The sequence below is a fragment of the Canis lupus genome, chromosome 11 (assembly GCF_011100685.1).
Source record: "Canis lupus familiaris isolate Mischka breed German Shepherd chromosome 11, alternate assembly UU_Cfam_GSD_1.0, whole genome shotgun sequence".
Lineage (NCBI taxonomy): Eukaryota > Metazoa > Chordata > Mammalia > Carnivora > Canidae > Canis > Canis lupus.
This window is the reverse complement of record NC_049232.1, coordinates 52865800-52881457: the sequence shown is the minus strand read 5'-3', so window position 1 is coordinate 52881457 and position 15658 is coordinate 52865800. Positions and strand designations below refer to the sequence as shown.

The window sequence follows — 15658 nt, the reverse complement described above, 5'->3', positions numbered from 1 at the left end:
TAAATATCATTTCAAGAGTTAGATAAAAAAAACATCAAAAATTGAAATAAGAATAATAGGTCTAGGGGCATGTGGGTGGCTTGGTAGTTGAACATCTGCCTTCGGCTCAGGTCGTGATCCCGGAATCCTGGGATCAAGTCCAGCATCAGGTTCCCTGCAGAAAGTCTGCTTCTCTCTCTGCCTATGTCTCTGATTCGCTTTCTCTCTCTGTGTCTCTCATAAATAAATAAATAAAATCTTAAAAATAAAGAATAATAGGTCTAGACTGCTCAAAGAAGTTTGCTCATTATCACCAGAGCATCCAACCAACTGGAAGCAAATTCAAGTGCAAGTAACATTTGTAGAGTAACACAAGGTCTAGAAGGAGCTCAGCAAAGTGTGGTAAAATGATGGCAGTGATGGCTCCAGTTCTTTACATTTCCCTCTATTTCTCTCACTTTAACTCTGGACTTAGCCACATGATTTACTTTGGTCAAGTGGACAGTAGTAGCAAGCTTGAGGCAACCAAAGGCTTGCACTGAGACTTGCATCTTTTTTACTTCTTCTCTTGGACCCCTGTCACCACCACAGGAACATGCTTGAGCTAGAGGGCTAGAAGAGACACATGGAGGAGAGCTGAGCTTAGCCAAAAGCATCCTTAAAGAAGCTAGGGTCAGGCTGACCTGTGAGTTAACTGCAGAAGCATGAATAAGCCCAGCCAAAATCCGCTAAGCTTGGCTGGATCAGAACTGCCTTAGATTTGTAAGAAACAAAAAACTGTTATTGTTTCAGGTTATGAAGTTTGGGGATAGTTTGCTATACAACAGTATTGTGATAACAGATACAGAATTCAGTGCTTTCTGTACTCATTCTGAGAATGCCTAATTCGTAGACATTTACACAAAGTTTCCACATAAAACTGCTATTTACTCTGAAACAAAGAAACTTTGTATAATTCAGCTCCAGAATGGAAAACATTTCTATTAAAAAATTCTATTTATAAAAATACTAACTGTAGCACCTATTTATAGGCAACAAATTTTTGTTCATCCTTTAAGTCTTACCTGCTCTGTGAAGACTTTCCCATTACACTGGGCAGGGGTTTTTGTTTGGATTTATTTTTCCTTCAGGTTCCAATGTCTTGTATAGACTTCTAGCAATGTACTTGTCTTACTGTATTTTAATAAACTATTTGAATTTCTCTCTTCCCATAGACTAGACTATGAGCTTCTTACAGACAATGGCTAAATCCTTCCACTCCTATACCCTGAGAACAGGGTCTGACATACATTAAGTATATCAGTCGGTGTATATCAGTTCAGTGAATGTTGAGTGAAATGAATGACAGATGCAAAGACAACTGAGAGGTAGACTCTGCCCCAGGAACTCAAGAGTTTAATATTAAAATGTGACATGTAAACAAAGAGTTATACTACAAGGTAACAAATGCTATAATTAAGCATGTAAAGTGTTTAGAAGTAGCAATTTTATGTGTGTAGAGTTAAGAGGGCTGGGCAGGAGGGATGCCTGGGTGGCTCAGCGGTTGAACGTCAGGGCATGATCCTGGGATCCATAGAGTTCCGCATCAGGATCCCTGCGGGGAGCCTGCTTCTCTCTCTGCCTATGTCTCTCTGTGTCTCTCATGAATAAATAAATAAATCTTTAAAAAAAAAAGGGCTGGACTGGTGGTGCAGCGGTTTAGCGCTGCCTGCAGCCCAGGGCCTGATCCTGGAGCCTGCTTCTCCCTCTGCCTGTGTCTCTGCCTCTCTCTCTCTCTCTCTCTCTCATGAATAAATAAATAAAATCTTAAAAAAAAAAAAAAAGAGGGCTGGGCAGGAAAGGTTTCAAAGAACTATCTAAGCCAGAATTTGAGGCAAAGATTATTGCCAGTTGGACACGAGTACTGGTGTGATAGGACCAGCTTTTGCAGGGGTGGGGGTGGAGGGTAAGTCCTGATTTGTAATATTTACTGATGTTTGTGGTGAAAATACCCCCATCATTGATGTTTTTGAGTTAAAAACTGGCTGGCAAAATTCCTGAATATTTAACAAACAGTTCTCCCTCGCTAGTAGGCATTAGCTCCAGCATACCCCTGGATAGAGTACTAGGATGGATTCTGGGAGAGGGAATTCTAGTAGAACCAACAGGTTGTCCAACTACAACAAAACACATGGTCAGTCTGGGAAGTTACAAGTAGCATACTGCTGAAGTGTCAAGGAGAAGATAGTCAGTGGCTAGATGGAGAAAAGCTTCATCTACCAGGTAGAGGAACATGGACTATATGGTGCAGGTGAGCCACTGAAGAGTTTTAAGGATGGGAGTGACATGACCACACCTCGTCTCTAAAGAGATCACCCTATGAAAAGTGGAGAGAGTAAACAGAGGGAGAAATTAAATAGGAAGGCTAGTTGGGCATTACTGTAGTCCAGAAAAGTGGTATAGGGGCCTGAGGTAAGGCAGTAACCAAGGATCTGGAAAGGAGACTGACTGAAGATCAATTTTGGCGGCAAATCTTTAGGGCTTGATAGCCACTTATTTGTAGGAGGTGGTGAGAAAAAGGAAAGTGTAGACAACACCTCTTAGGCTTTTAATTTGTGTATCTGGGAGGACTGCACTAGAACAACCAAACAAGAAATGTATGAAAAATGTAAGTTTTGTGTGTGTGTGTGTTTGTTTGTGTGTGTGTCCATGTGCACACAGCAGTGAGGTAGAAGGATGGAGAAGTAGGGAAGGTAACAATCAGTCTGGCTGAATTGAAATGTTCTTTGAACATCAAAAGTACACATATCCAGTAGTGATTCAGGAACTCAGAGAAAGAAGTTAGCAAAGAGGATTCTAGAGTTCTTATTACATTGGGACAATTAAAACTACGGGAGTAGATGAGATTGTCTGGGGGGGGGAATACCTGGCCATTTAGATTAGACCAGGTCACAATCTAATCAATTAAACTTGATCCAACATCCCTTTGGGATGATCTCATTCAGATGACTCTTGAGAAGTACGGACTAGAGAGCAGACATTGGCACAAGGACATTGAATAGGAGTTATTCCCTTCTAATACAAAATATGACACAACAAAACCACATACAAATGGAATATAATCAAGGTTTTATATCTTAAGCCAGTACTGCAGGACCTAATAGGTTTCGCTCTTTTTGGAGCTCATCAGCTGCAGGTAACGGCTCATATCTACTCTGATCAGGGTCTTGGTATAGCATTTTATCATGTACAAGCCTCCCATTCACAGTCTTCTATTTACTATATTCTGCCAATTCTTGGAATTTCCTTAGCACTAACTAAAAGAAGCTTTACATTTAGGTCCTGAAAGCTTTGCTGGGGCAAAGTACCACATTGTTCTTTTTGCTAAATCTCCCAAAGCTCACTATCTACTGCCTAGATAGTCATCTGCCACACAAGATGGTTTACCCTTAGAACACTGCAAAAAAGATCCAATCACATGAGGCACTGGATGCCTCTACTTGTCCAGAGAATCCTGCTGGCCCTGACATCCCTGCCTTCTTATCTCTAAATTTTTAGGACTACTTCTTCATCCCTTTCCTTTATGCTTCTGGTAGTAAATCTAGAATCAAGGTTAATTTGAGAGAAAAAGGAAAATAAAATTAATAAAATACATAAGAAATCTTTAAAGCAGAACATTTTACTGTGACATTTCCTGAGAATACACTGTACAGCCCGTGTAGGCATACATAAATATGTACCAAACACTGGCATCCAGGGATATGACAAGGTACCATTTGTGTTATGGGGGTAGACAAGAATTAAATATATATTTACCTTTATATGCATTTATATGCATAAATGACTTTAGGAACTAGGTGGCCATAGTACAGAAGGTTGAAAAAAAGACTTTTTATTGTATATCATTTTGAATTTTGAACATTAGAATTTTCAAAAATCAAAAATTAACACATACATGAACCTTTCTCTTATGTACTGAGCTGTCTGTTGACAGGATGGTGCTGATAGAATTGAGTCTGAAACTCACAAGGCCAACTACCTTTGTTTTTGTGATTCTTAGGGCCTCTTTTTACTATCCTCAGAATCTTAATTTTATCTTAGCAATCACAGAACCAGAGCCCCAGAACAGATTTAGTTTAGTTTATCAACTGTTTAGTTTATAACTTAAATGCCTTAAGATAAAAGAGTCCTCACAAAAATACTTATTGCCTCTCCTTTATAATTTCTCAGTTTACTTAATGAGGTAAGATCAAATGACTGAAAAAAAAAAGCCAAGAAAGAAAGAACTGAAAATCGCATTTCTAAAAAGAATAAAAGTATAGAGAAGGATCTATGAAAGAAAGAAGAAACAAATAAATGACAAATCTGTAGCACTGTATTTCAGTGGCTCATGCAGCAAATGGAAAAAGTATTTATATTTATGACCATTATAAGAATGGCAGTAAAGCCCAACATAAAGGTATGAAATAGATTTATGAACCTGAAACTAAAATCTGTGTCATCACTCTACAGCCATTAACAAGCCTCTGGAAATTTATCAGCCTCACAACATGTTAACATTCTGACATTTAAGAAAGAAACTATGAATAACAAAATTCTTTCTTTAATCACCATTTTGAGGGCTAGAAGAAAATATCTTCAGGTAACTTTCAGACAAAGGCTACACAGAAAAATAATACTAGATATCTCACAACTCACAGAAAATATGAGTTCGTTTTTACTTTGGTTCTAATGAGGCATGAACTCATTAGGTTCTAATGAGTGTGCACTAGGATGGCTTGCTGATGGTTTCCAGCCAGCATCTGTTCTGCTGGTGCCAAGGTCATTTCAGCTCTTAGGTATTTTGAAGATCATCCCTGGTTCTAGTATCACAAACTTATGAATCTATGTGGACTGACTGATACTTCTAGGTGGGCCAATGACCGTGCCTGTGAAAATGCATGGAGAACCTAGAACTAAGCAGGTCCATGATACCTGAACATGTCTTTGTCAGAGTTATCAAGCCACTGGTTGATACTGGTGGCTCTAATCAAAAGTGTGATTCTGGAAAAGTACTCATCAGTACTGAAGGAAGTACTCTTTCTTAGGTATGGGTTAGAAAAAGAGAACTGCAGACTTGGGAGATCATTAGCCAAATCTCTCATCTATTGCAGAAATCCCTTCCACAATACATGAATCAAGTAAACCTTTGCTTGAACATTTCCTTGATAGGGAGTTAGTTCTCTTTTTCTTGGAACATCTCATTCCAACAGTGTCATTCAACACAGGTAGGGTCCTCCTAATCCATATCTGGATCCTTGTCTTCCAGTCCTTAAAAAAGGAATTTCAAAATCCAGCTCTCCACTTGATTTTCAACACTTTCTCTTTCATCGAGTTTTCTTTGACTTCACAGGGTTACTTCACAGTTGACTTGGGCATGATCTCTCTCTTCGTTAGTCCTATATTCTGAACTACCTCTGAGATATAGGTTTTTACATTTAAAAACATCTAACACTCAGTATCCCTTAATTTCTTTAAACTTCCTTCTCAACATATATGCTATTGTTGCTGTGTATTTTCTCTGGCTTAAAAACTGAATATTGTTATTGTTTTCTATAATTTGTGTGTTTTAACTTAGTCACTTTGTATTTTCATCATTCTCATTCTCTTTTGCTTCTAGACTTCTATAAAAGGTCCATTAATCGCAATTCTTCATTTTTGCTTTTTGAAAATACCTTAATTTTGCCCTTTCTTGAAAAATATTTTTACTGGATATGGATTCTAGGTTGATAATTATTTTCTTTCAGAGCAGTTTAGGTATCATTCCACTGTGCCTGGCTTCCTCTATTGCTATTGAGAAATCAGCGGTTAGTCTTCTTGGAAGGCAATGTTTTTTTTTTTTTTTTTTTTCTGACTCCTATGAGATGTGTCTGTAATGTATGGATTTTTTTTTCATCCTGCTGGAGATTTGTTGGGCTTCATCAAATATTGCCTCTGTCCCATATTCTCTTTTCTTCTTCTAATATTCCAATCAGAACACTTTATCTCCCATGTTCCTTAAGCTCTCTTTCAATCTGCCTTCTGTGCTGCTTGTCCATACAATTTCTTTAGTTCTACCTCCCAATTCACTAATAACTGTTTTTGTATATTTTCCTGAACAGTATCTCCTATATTCAATCCACTATAACAAATCCTGTTGATGGATTCTGCCTTTAAATCTCTGATTTATTCCTGAATACTTGGTTCTATTGTTATCATCCTAGTTTGGGTCCTTACCTGCTTTTAGCTAAGTTAAGAGGGGTCTGTGGGATCTAAAATTTAGCATGAAAAAAACCAAAAAAACAAAAAAACCCAAAACTTAGCATGTACACAATTAAGGCTCTTAGCTTTCTAAAATACGGAGTTTGTTATGTTGGTCTCCTATTAGAGTCTTCATCACCTCCTTCTACTTAATGATGGGCTAAGTCCTCAAATATCATCTTTCCAGGATCTGGTCCTATGTTGCCTATCCAACTAATAAGCACAGATTCTCAGCCCAAACAGGCCTATTTTCTTTCTATCCCCTGCATAAGCCATGTGTGATTTTGCTAACATGCTTTTAGTCCACAGTCTTTTTACCAAAGTATGCCAATCCTTTCAGGCCTTTCTCCTTTGCAAAGTTTCCCCTGATAAATCCCAAATGTGCTCACTCTGCTTTTTGGTTTCCCTGAGCCCTCTTGTGTGCAGTATATATTTTAATTCTTCACTCAGATACAATTCTTTAGTATTTCAGTTTAAGTTATAAGTAGAATTCTAAGTGAGTATATACTGGAATTCTAAGTGAGGTATAACTCCAAAGTTTATGCTTTCTATTATATGAAACTGTCTCTCATATTCAATGAGTAATTGTTGATTTGCATAAGAAAAGGAACCAGATGCTTTAAAATCAGACATAACATTTAACTGTTTTAGCTTAGCTTGGCTGGAACAAAACAGAATTTTAAATGGCATTAACAATTTTAAACTTTATTCATAGAAGCAAATTTCTCAGGAAATCTCAGGGGATACTGCAGCAGCTTACCAGTAAAGACTAACATTAGCTCCTCCAAATAAAATTACTCACTCTTTGACTACCTAATCAAGCCACATAAAACCATCCTTCAGGGTAAATGTTAACCCATATAATTGTAAACCTAAAGTAACAGCTTACACATCTGGAAGTTCACTCCAGGGACCACCCCAATGTTAAGGAAAAGATACCAAGAGTCTAGTTTTAGAAATTACTCTTATATTGATAAACAGCCAATCCAGTTAAAATAGGTTGCACTACACCAAATTTACCCCATTCACTTACAAAATAGTCATCCTTGAACTAGACTTCAACAATTATGAGTGTCACTGTTATTTGAGGTTTATAATGCAGAATCCTCCTTCTGCATTGAAGTACTTTTGTCCTTTTTATTTCTAACACATAAGAAATCAAATTGAGGGGTGCCTGGGTGGCACAGTCAGTTGAGCATCTGCCTTTGACTCGGATCATGATCCTAGGGTCCCCGGGTCTAGCCCCCCAGCTCCCCACACAGTGGGGAGTCTGCTTCTCTCTCTGCTTCTGCCCCTCCTCTGCTCATATTGTCTTTCTCTCACAAATATATAAATAAAATCTTTAAAAAAAAAAGGAATCAAATGGAGTCTTGAGTTATCTTGAATAACTTCTAGTCACTTTTTAACAGATTTATATTACATATGTATATTTTTCATATATATTATACTACATATATGTATTTTACATATTTATTTTTACACACATATATTTTATATATATGTAAAAGAACCTTCTTTGCATGTAGATTTTTGGAAAACAGTTGCTTAATTGTAGGCCAATAAGGGAGGACAGACTGGGAAAAGTAAACTATCCTTAGTATTTCTCTCATTGGACAGTGTTTATCTCTCTTACCTTTCCTGTCCCGTCCTTCATCAACACATACTGGCAGACTTCCTAGGGCAATGCAGAAATCCAGACAAGAGAAGGAAGCACACTAAAATAATGGAGGACAGGCTACAGGAGATGGACAGTGTCAGACATCATGTGGGAGAGAAGAAGGAATTATCACAGTTAGCCACTTTGTTCAGGAGAAACTAAAACTAGTTATTTCAAAGGTAGAGAGATAAGGAAAAAAAAGAAAGATCTTTTATTTCTTTGCAGCAAGGCTCCTTTTAATAAGAACAGAGAGTTGCAGTTAATTTGGAAATGTGTCTTCAGAGAAACAGAAATAACTTAGCAAAGGGACAAAAGATAAATAAGATTTTCCCAATTTAAAAATATTAATCAAGAGATATAATTATAGGCACTGAGAAAAGAAAAAAAAAAGGCAGAACTATAACTTAGAAGCTGCTAAGAGAACTATTCTTTCTTCTCCAAGAGAACACAGACTATTAAAGGCAAAGGAATTCCAATGTGTATAGATAAAAATGATGAATGAAGCATATGGACGTAACTATCCTTAGCTGCATGGTCTTCCACTTTGAAGGACAATAATGTCACATTTAACAATGGAGTTCTAGAAACTAGAGAAAGTAGTCTAATGAGGAGCTTTTTCACATCAGGGACAATCTTCTGAACATACTTGCATGACATGAAATATCTCCTCTATCCTTGCCCTTGGAACTATCCCATCTAGTACACAGTGTTTGAAATACTACTATTGGGAGACAAGAGTCCTTTAGATTAATTATATAGCCTGTGTAATTTAGTACTTTTTCCACCAAATGTGAGAGCTAGGAAAGTTTGAAGCTACTCGCACTGGCAGTGTGATTGTTTCTTTCAATTCCAGAGAGTTTGTAAAGATGGATACCTGAATAGGTCAAGGTATAGGAAAAGGAGCAAAAAGGATATGGAACCTAAGAAAAACTATTTTACAATCTTGGGTATAACCAGTTGCTATTATGAATACACTACAGGTTAAAGTCTCTGTATATGTGATTTAGGCATTACTTAAAAAAATTTTTTTTTAAGATTTGATTTTCTTAATTCATGTATAGCTAACAGGGCATTTCTTTAAAATTAATGCTCAATTTCAACAAGTTGAAGTTGTCACATTTCTAAACAAGTTAAATGACAAGCTACATCTTGTTGGGGTTGTATTTTCCATAAAGTAAAGGGCAACTTATGTAAGAATGAGTTCATTTTTAAAACTTAAGTGGTTTTATCAATTCTGATAATATCTGAATAGTCTATGCAAATCTGTTAAATGCATACCTCATATTCTTTTCTGCAGGCTTTGGAAATATCGTTTTTTGATGATGCCTAAAAGATAACAAATTTCTCCATTAATTTATTACACATGCTATTCAACATAGGACAAAAAGAATACAAATTAATATACATTACTTGCTAGTATGGTATTCTTTATTTCATCAAAGAAAACCTTATGCTCCAATATTTAAAAGTTCCTCTAAAATACAACAAACAAATTTCATACAAGTTCTTTAAAACAAACATCAGCCCCAGAACCTACATGATATGCTAAAATTTCACTATTTTATGGCTTTAATCTCACATAATAACAGGGTCCTTTTGTTATTTCAGAAACTAGATGACTTTGAAGAAAATGTAAATCAGAGAACTTTTTCTTAGTTGATTTCCACTCTGTAGCCAATTTTCTTATGAAGCTTTGCCAGAGCTTTTATATTTTCCTTTTTCTTTAACCCTTTATATTCGAAATTCTCATACTGACTTATGTCAGTATCTTTTCCTCGGAAAAGATCCATATGAAACGAAGGGGGCAACTAAAGAGGGAAAGGCCATGCCAGGCAATTAACAAAAGTTATTTTTGGGGATACCTGGGTGGCTGAGCAGTTGAGTGCTTTCAGCTCAGGACGTGATCCCTAGGGTCCAAGGATCACATTCTGCATCAGGCTCCCTGCAAGGAGCCTGCTTCTCCCTCTGCCTATGTCTCTGCTTCTCTGTGTGCCTCTCATGAATAAATAAATAAAATCTTTTAAAAAAAAGAGTTATTTTTATATAATTTTCTTTATGTCCCCATAGACCCATCATTACAGTTCAAATCCTCTGCAACTCAGATTCATCTCAATGGCTGGAGGAGAGTGGCAGAGATGGTTAGGCTGTGTGCTGCTCTGTTGCTCAGGCTAAATAGTACAGTGGTCTGTATGAAAGTAAAGGTGACAACATGTCTCATGTACTCTGATCCAGAGATCAGTCACTAAAAGAAAAAAATAAGAGAATGCTTTCCAGCTGTGGTTTCCAGTCCATCTAAATTTTCCAGTTAAGTCTACTCTTACCAGTTGTGAGTATGAGCAGCTAACAGACCAGTTTTCCCATAGTACTCTGAGGAACCACTATGAAAATACACACAGAGAGGAAGAACAGAGGGACCTAACTTGAATTGGACCAGAGATCTATCAAATCAAAGAGAAGTCACAGTTCACTGTCGGAGTCATGCTCACCTTTGGAGCAGAGAAGCAATATAAGAACATGCTCAGGGTAAAAGCATGATGAAAGAGTGAAGGAAAGATGAAAGCTAAATAAGTCAGCAGTGTCATCTGCTTCCCATCCAAGCATACTCTAAATTTACACAATCATTTGAAGTCACTCGGCATTGACTAAGTATGACCACAGAGTACAAAAGGCCTCAGTTCCAATAATATTCTTTCTTCTCTCCTGCATGGCAGAGAGAAGAAAGAATAAGAAAAGACTGAGAGAATAAGAAAAGGTTGAGGGTCTCATAGCAGCAACTGTAACTGAGAAAACAGCAAGTTTTAAAGGAAGTGGTCTATGCAAGAGATGGTAAATTTGTAGATTTTATGGGTCACCTCTCCAAAGGTATGAGGTAGGCAAAGTCCAAAACATACACACAGCTAATACTCAAACTGTACTCCATGCTGCTTATGAGCCTGATTGCTCAGTATTACCTGCTTGCATGCCTGTCGACACTCCAAGGTAATAGCCAGTTCACAGCAGCCTAAGCCAACCCAGCCATCAGACTTCTTAAACACACCTTAAAAAACAAAATGTTCAAATTTTTTGGTCATAAGCAGTAACAAACACAGATGGTATGCCAAAAAAAGTTAAAGCAGGTGTCCATAGGAAAATTAGCTCAGATAGCAGGGCCTCAAAATTATTAAGGCCCTCCTCCCACCCTTACCCCCAATGCTGTCACTCTTTCAGAACCCCCACAACATAATATCAGGTGCTTTGTTTTTTCTCTCTTCTCGCTGCCACCCTAATCTCTCTTCTGATCATTCTCACTCTTGGGTAGACAGCATCTCTAGAGGATACACAAGTTAAGAAAAGCAAGGAGAGCCCTTCCTCCCTTTAGACTGTGAAGCAGAGGCAAAGATTTTAAATTAACATGCAAATGAAAAATGGCATAAAGATTATTATATTCAAAATATTAAATTTGAATACCTAGAATAGTATAAAACCCATGATGTAGTTTAGAAACTGATACTTAGTGAACAGACAGGAACATTTCCTGTGGGCAAGAACTGACTTTGATGAATACACTTAATTATGGGGCAAAATGACTATTCTGTTTCAATTTATACACAGCAGCTATTTCTCCAGCCAAATTACTGTGATATCAAAAGGTGATATAATTATAAAAGTATCCTAATGCCATTTCTTACATCCATTTTTGCAAGTATAAATGTCAATGAATGACTCCTAGGATAAAGTTAAGAGACACAGTAATGATTATCTAAAGAGGAAAAACAGGGGATCCCTGGGTGGCTCAGTGGTTTAGCATCTGCCTTTGGCCCAGGGCGTGATCCTGGAGTCCCGGGATCGAGTCCTGCATCGGGCTCCCTGCATGGAGCCTGCTTCTCCCTCTGCCTGTGTCTCTGCCTCTCTCTCTCTCTCTCTATCATGAATAAATAAAATCTTTTTTAAAAATAAATAAATAAATAAAGAGGAAAGACATATGCTTATAGGCATATGGTCCATTCCTCTTTATCTCTTTTCAGAAATGCCCCTTTGCCTAGTATAGCTTCCTCTAAATCTTTGCTGTTTACTATTTAGAATCACTCACATTTTAAAAATTGTTTTGAGTGGAATCAGTATACGTCATAAATTCTGTGAACTTTTATACCATAATACAGTATATTGCTGTTTCCATACCCCTAGTGACCTCCTAGAAACTATTAAACTGTCCAACAAGGGTTTACAATATTATGTGCAAAGCACTCCATTAGGTATTATGTGGCTATTAAATAGAGAAAATATATGCTTTATCCCATTATGTAGATTATATATATATAATATATATGCAATATATATATATGTATATGTATATGTATCAGAGATATAAATTATATATAAATAATTCCAGGACATTAGGTAGAGGGATAATTGGGAGAACAAGCATGGATATGGGCAATTCCAAGAAGGCAAATAGTACGATTTGTTTGAAATACAAACTTCAAACAGTGTGAAAGCCTTTGGAGTTCAGAGATATATAAAATACACTTCCTTTTTTTCAAGGCACTGGCTTTAATCAGGACTGGAAGCTTTAATCCTGGAAGACTGTGAATGCCAGGCTAGAGAGTTTGGGCTTTATTCTGATAGAAGTGGCTATCCACTGGAGGGCTCTTTTTTTTTTTTTTTTTTTTTTTTTTGAAGGAGCTAGGGAGGACAATTATGAGATGTTGAAATACCAGATACAAGGTTGTTACAATATTCCAGCCCCAGAACATAATAACAATGGCTTGAACTAGGAGTAGAGAGGACAGATGCAAGATTTTACAAGAAGAGTCAATGGAGCTAAAAAGAAAAAGCCAGCAAAGATAACTTGAGGGATTCCAGTCTAGTGTCATTCACAAGATAGGTAGTTATGAGTTTGGTTTTTGATTTGTACTTCAGTCTTCACCAGGATGCAGAAATCCAGGTAGACATGTCTAGAAGTCATGAGTAACAACGGATTTGAAGGTTATCTTTCCAGGGCTGATTAGTTAACAGTTCTGGGAAGGAAAGCAATTACCAGGGTAAGTGTGTAAAGAGAAGGAAAGAGGAGGTAAGAGAGGATAAGGTCATGAAGCTAAGGTGAAGTCATAAGGAGCTAATAGTCACAATACCAGGTGCTGCAGGGCAGTCAAAAGTAGTAAGTACTGAAAAATGACCATAAGATTTAGGTACCATGAGATCCTAGCACTCTTTCAAAGACCAGTTTCACTGAATGGTAGAAGTAGAGACAAGAGTATAGTTAATGATTGAGAGAATGAGAATAAATTATACATTTGAAAATTTGGGTGCCTACAAGAAGAAGTTAGGAACTCAAGAGGGATATATCAGGTTATAGGACAAAATAAGGTTTTAAAGATTAAGTGCCAAATGTTATAATTCTTTTGCTTACCTGGCAAAGATGAATTCATACAACTCCAAATTTCAACCTAAAATTGTAATCACCAAAAGGCTTTTATATAACCAGTTCTTAAATATGACAATATCAGAAATTATGTATAGCTAATTTGATTATGTTTAGCTCTGTATAGTAAATGTTCTCAGACTACATGAGTATCAAACAGCTATTCAGGGAAGAAAAAAATAAAACTGAGATGTAAAAATATTGCTTGCTCTTTTCCCATTTTCCCATCTAAGAGCACTAATAATGAGTCTGGATACTCAGGATGCTTATTGGAATCACTGCTTCTAAGTACAAAACCAAAAATGTCTAGAGAGCAAGTAAAGGCAAATGTGTCTGTCAGAATTGTTTGATCAACTTTCCCCCCTCATGGGACACCTGGCTGGCTCAGTGGTTGAGCATCTGCCTTCGGCTCAGGGCATGATCCTGGAGTTCTGGGATCGAGTCCCACGTCGGGTTCCCCACAGGGAGTCTGCTTCTCCCTCCACCTGTGTCTCTGCCTCTCTCATGAATAAATAAAATCTTTAAAAAAAATACCCCAAACCCACAACTTTTCCCCTCTCGCATAATGCAAGCCAACACATCTAAAAAAGTCTGTCTCAGGGGATCCCTGGGTGGCTCAGCGGTTTGGTGCCTGCCTTTGGCCCAGGGCGTGATCCTGGAGTCCCGGGATCGAGTCCCATGTCAGGCTCCTTGCGTGGAGGCTGCCTCTCCCTCTGCCTGTGTCTCTGCCTTTCTTTCTCTCTCTGTGTGTGTCTCTCATGAGTAGATGAATAAAATCTTTAAAAATAAGTAAGTAAGTAAGTAAGTAAGCAAGCCTGTCTCATGTCAGCTCAGAATTCCTTGGCCTGGCCCACCAGTATCCCAAACTCTGAGGATGGCCCAAGCACTGAAGCATTTTAAGTTACATGACTGAAACAGGCAAGCAATATCTACAATACACAAAAAAATGGGAAGACAGGAATAATGAGAAGTCACACATTTCCCCTTATCCGAAGTTTAACTTTTCAAATTCAAAATAAACAGAAGACTTAGTTATTATGGTTTTCATAAAATTATCAAAATAATAAGCAAAATTCCAAATTCCAGAAAAACTATTATAATGAAATCTAAAGACTGTAATACATTTATATTTACTTTTATACATTATAGGATAAACAATAAAAGATGAAAGATGACATTCTACCTAGGAATTTGTATGATGATCTTTTTAAAGTACTCAGTTAAATCTGACATTTTAATTTGGTCATAAACCCAAATCACTTTGAAAATTTTCTTGAATCGAAAAGTTAACTTATTAAATGGCTTCATTTAGACAAAAGCTTCCATAGTTAAGTTAAATATGACCTACCATTGTTTCGGGGCAATAATCTGGGGCTCTCTGTAACAGATGCTTTAGTCGGGATTCACTTTTTGAGGAGAATATCTATTTGACAAAAAAAAAAGAAAAGAAAAAGAAAAAGTTTTGTGGCATTTTTTCGTAAGACATAAGAGGTAAAATTTATTGTCCTCTATGTTTATCAGTTGTCTAGAATATTTTCCAACTTATTTTTATATACTAAAAACCTTTGGAAAGATCTAAATTAAGCTGGTAACATCTCTTAAAAGGTTGGTTAGTCTGGCAAATAATCAAGAAGGTCCATAGCAAGTCTAGACCCTTTTCTAATGACCAAAAATGGAGAAAACCAGGCTACCAAATCTGTTAAAGGACAAAGGAGAAAAAGAAAGAAAACAGAAAAGAAAAAAAGAAAAGTTTATTGTAAACTGTTCTACAAACTGCTTTTAGTCAACCAACGACAATGTAAAACAGACTGTCATACCCTTGATATAACAAATCCGTGAATAGCATTATGGTATAAACTTCCATAAAATACCACTAAATGGAGACAAAGCCATTTTTAATAAAAATGCTAAGGAGTTGACAAGTTCACTCACCAGGCTAACTGGCTCTCTTCCAAATAGAATTTTAATTAATGCAATTATAATTTGATGTCTCAGTAAATTATAAACCATTATCTATCAGATAGAACTTCACGGTTACCTGCAAATAGTCAAGACTGTGAAATCCATGAATGCTAAGGACAACGAAAAAGGATTTATCTCTAGTTAGTTTTAGTAGCCATTTTTCTCCCAAACTATCAACTATAATAAGTGACGAGAGCTAGAACATCACCATTTTGTAACCACTAGTGAATTAATGCACTTAGGCAATTATCAATAATTACTGTAATGTTAATTACAAAAAGAGACAACCAGACACAATAAAGTTATGAGTAAGACCTGCTGAACAAAAAAACAAAACCAAAACAATACAAAATCTAACCTGAATCTCAAGCCTCTGGACCTATCTCATTAGGTTACTGTTA

General features: G+C 36.9%; 1 protein-coding gene across 1 annotated transcript in view; it reads right to left on the bottom strand.

The window, feature by feature from the left end:
• RECK (reversion inducing cysteine rich protein with kazal motifs) overlaps positions 1-15658 on the bottom strand; it is a 75498-nt gene that overhangs the window by 46163 nt on the left and 13677 nt on the right. The window contains 4 exon segments of the mRNA NM_001002985.1: positions 9173-9220; positions 10846-10931; positions 13284-13320; positions 14644-14718. Of these exon segments, the coding sequence (NP_001002985.1) occupies positions 9173-9220; positions 10846-10931; positions 13284-13320; positions 14644-14718 (246 nt within the window).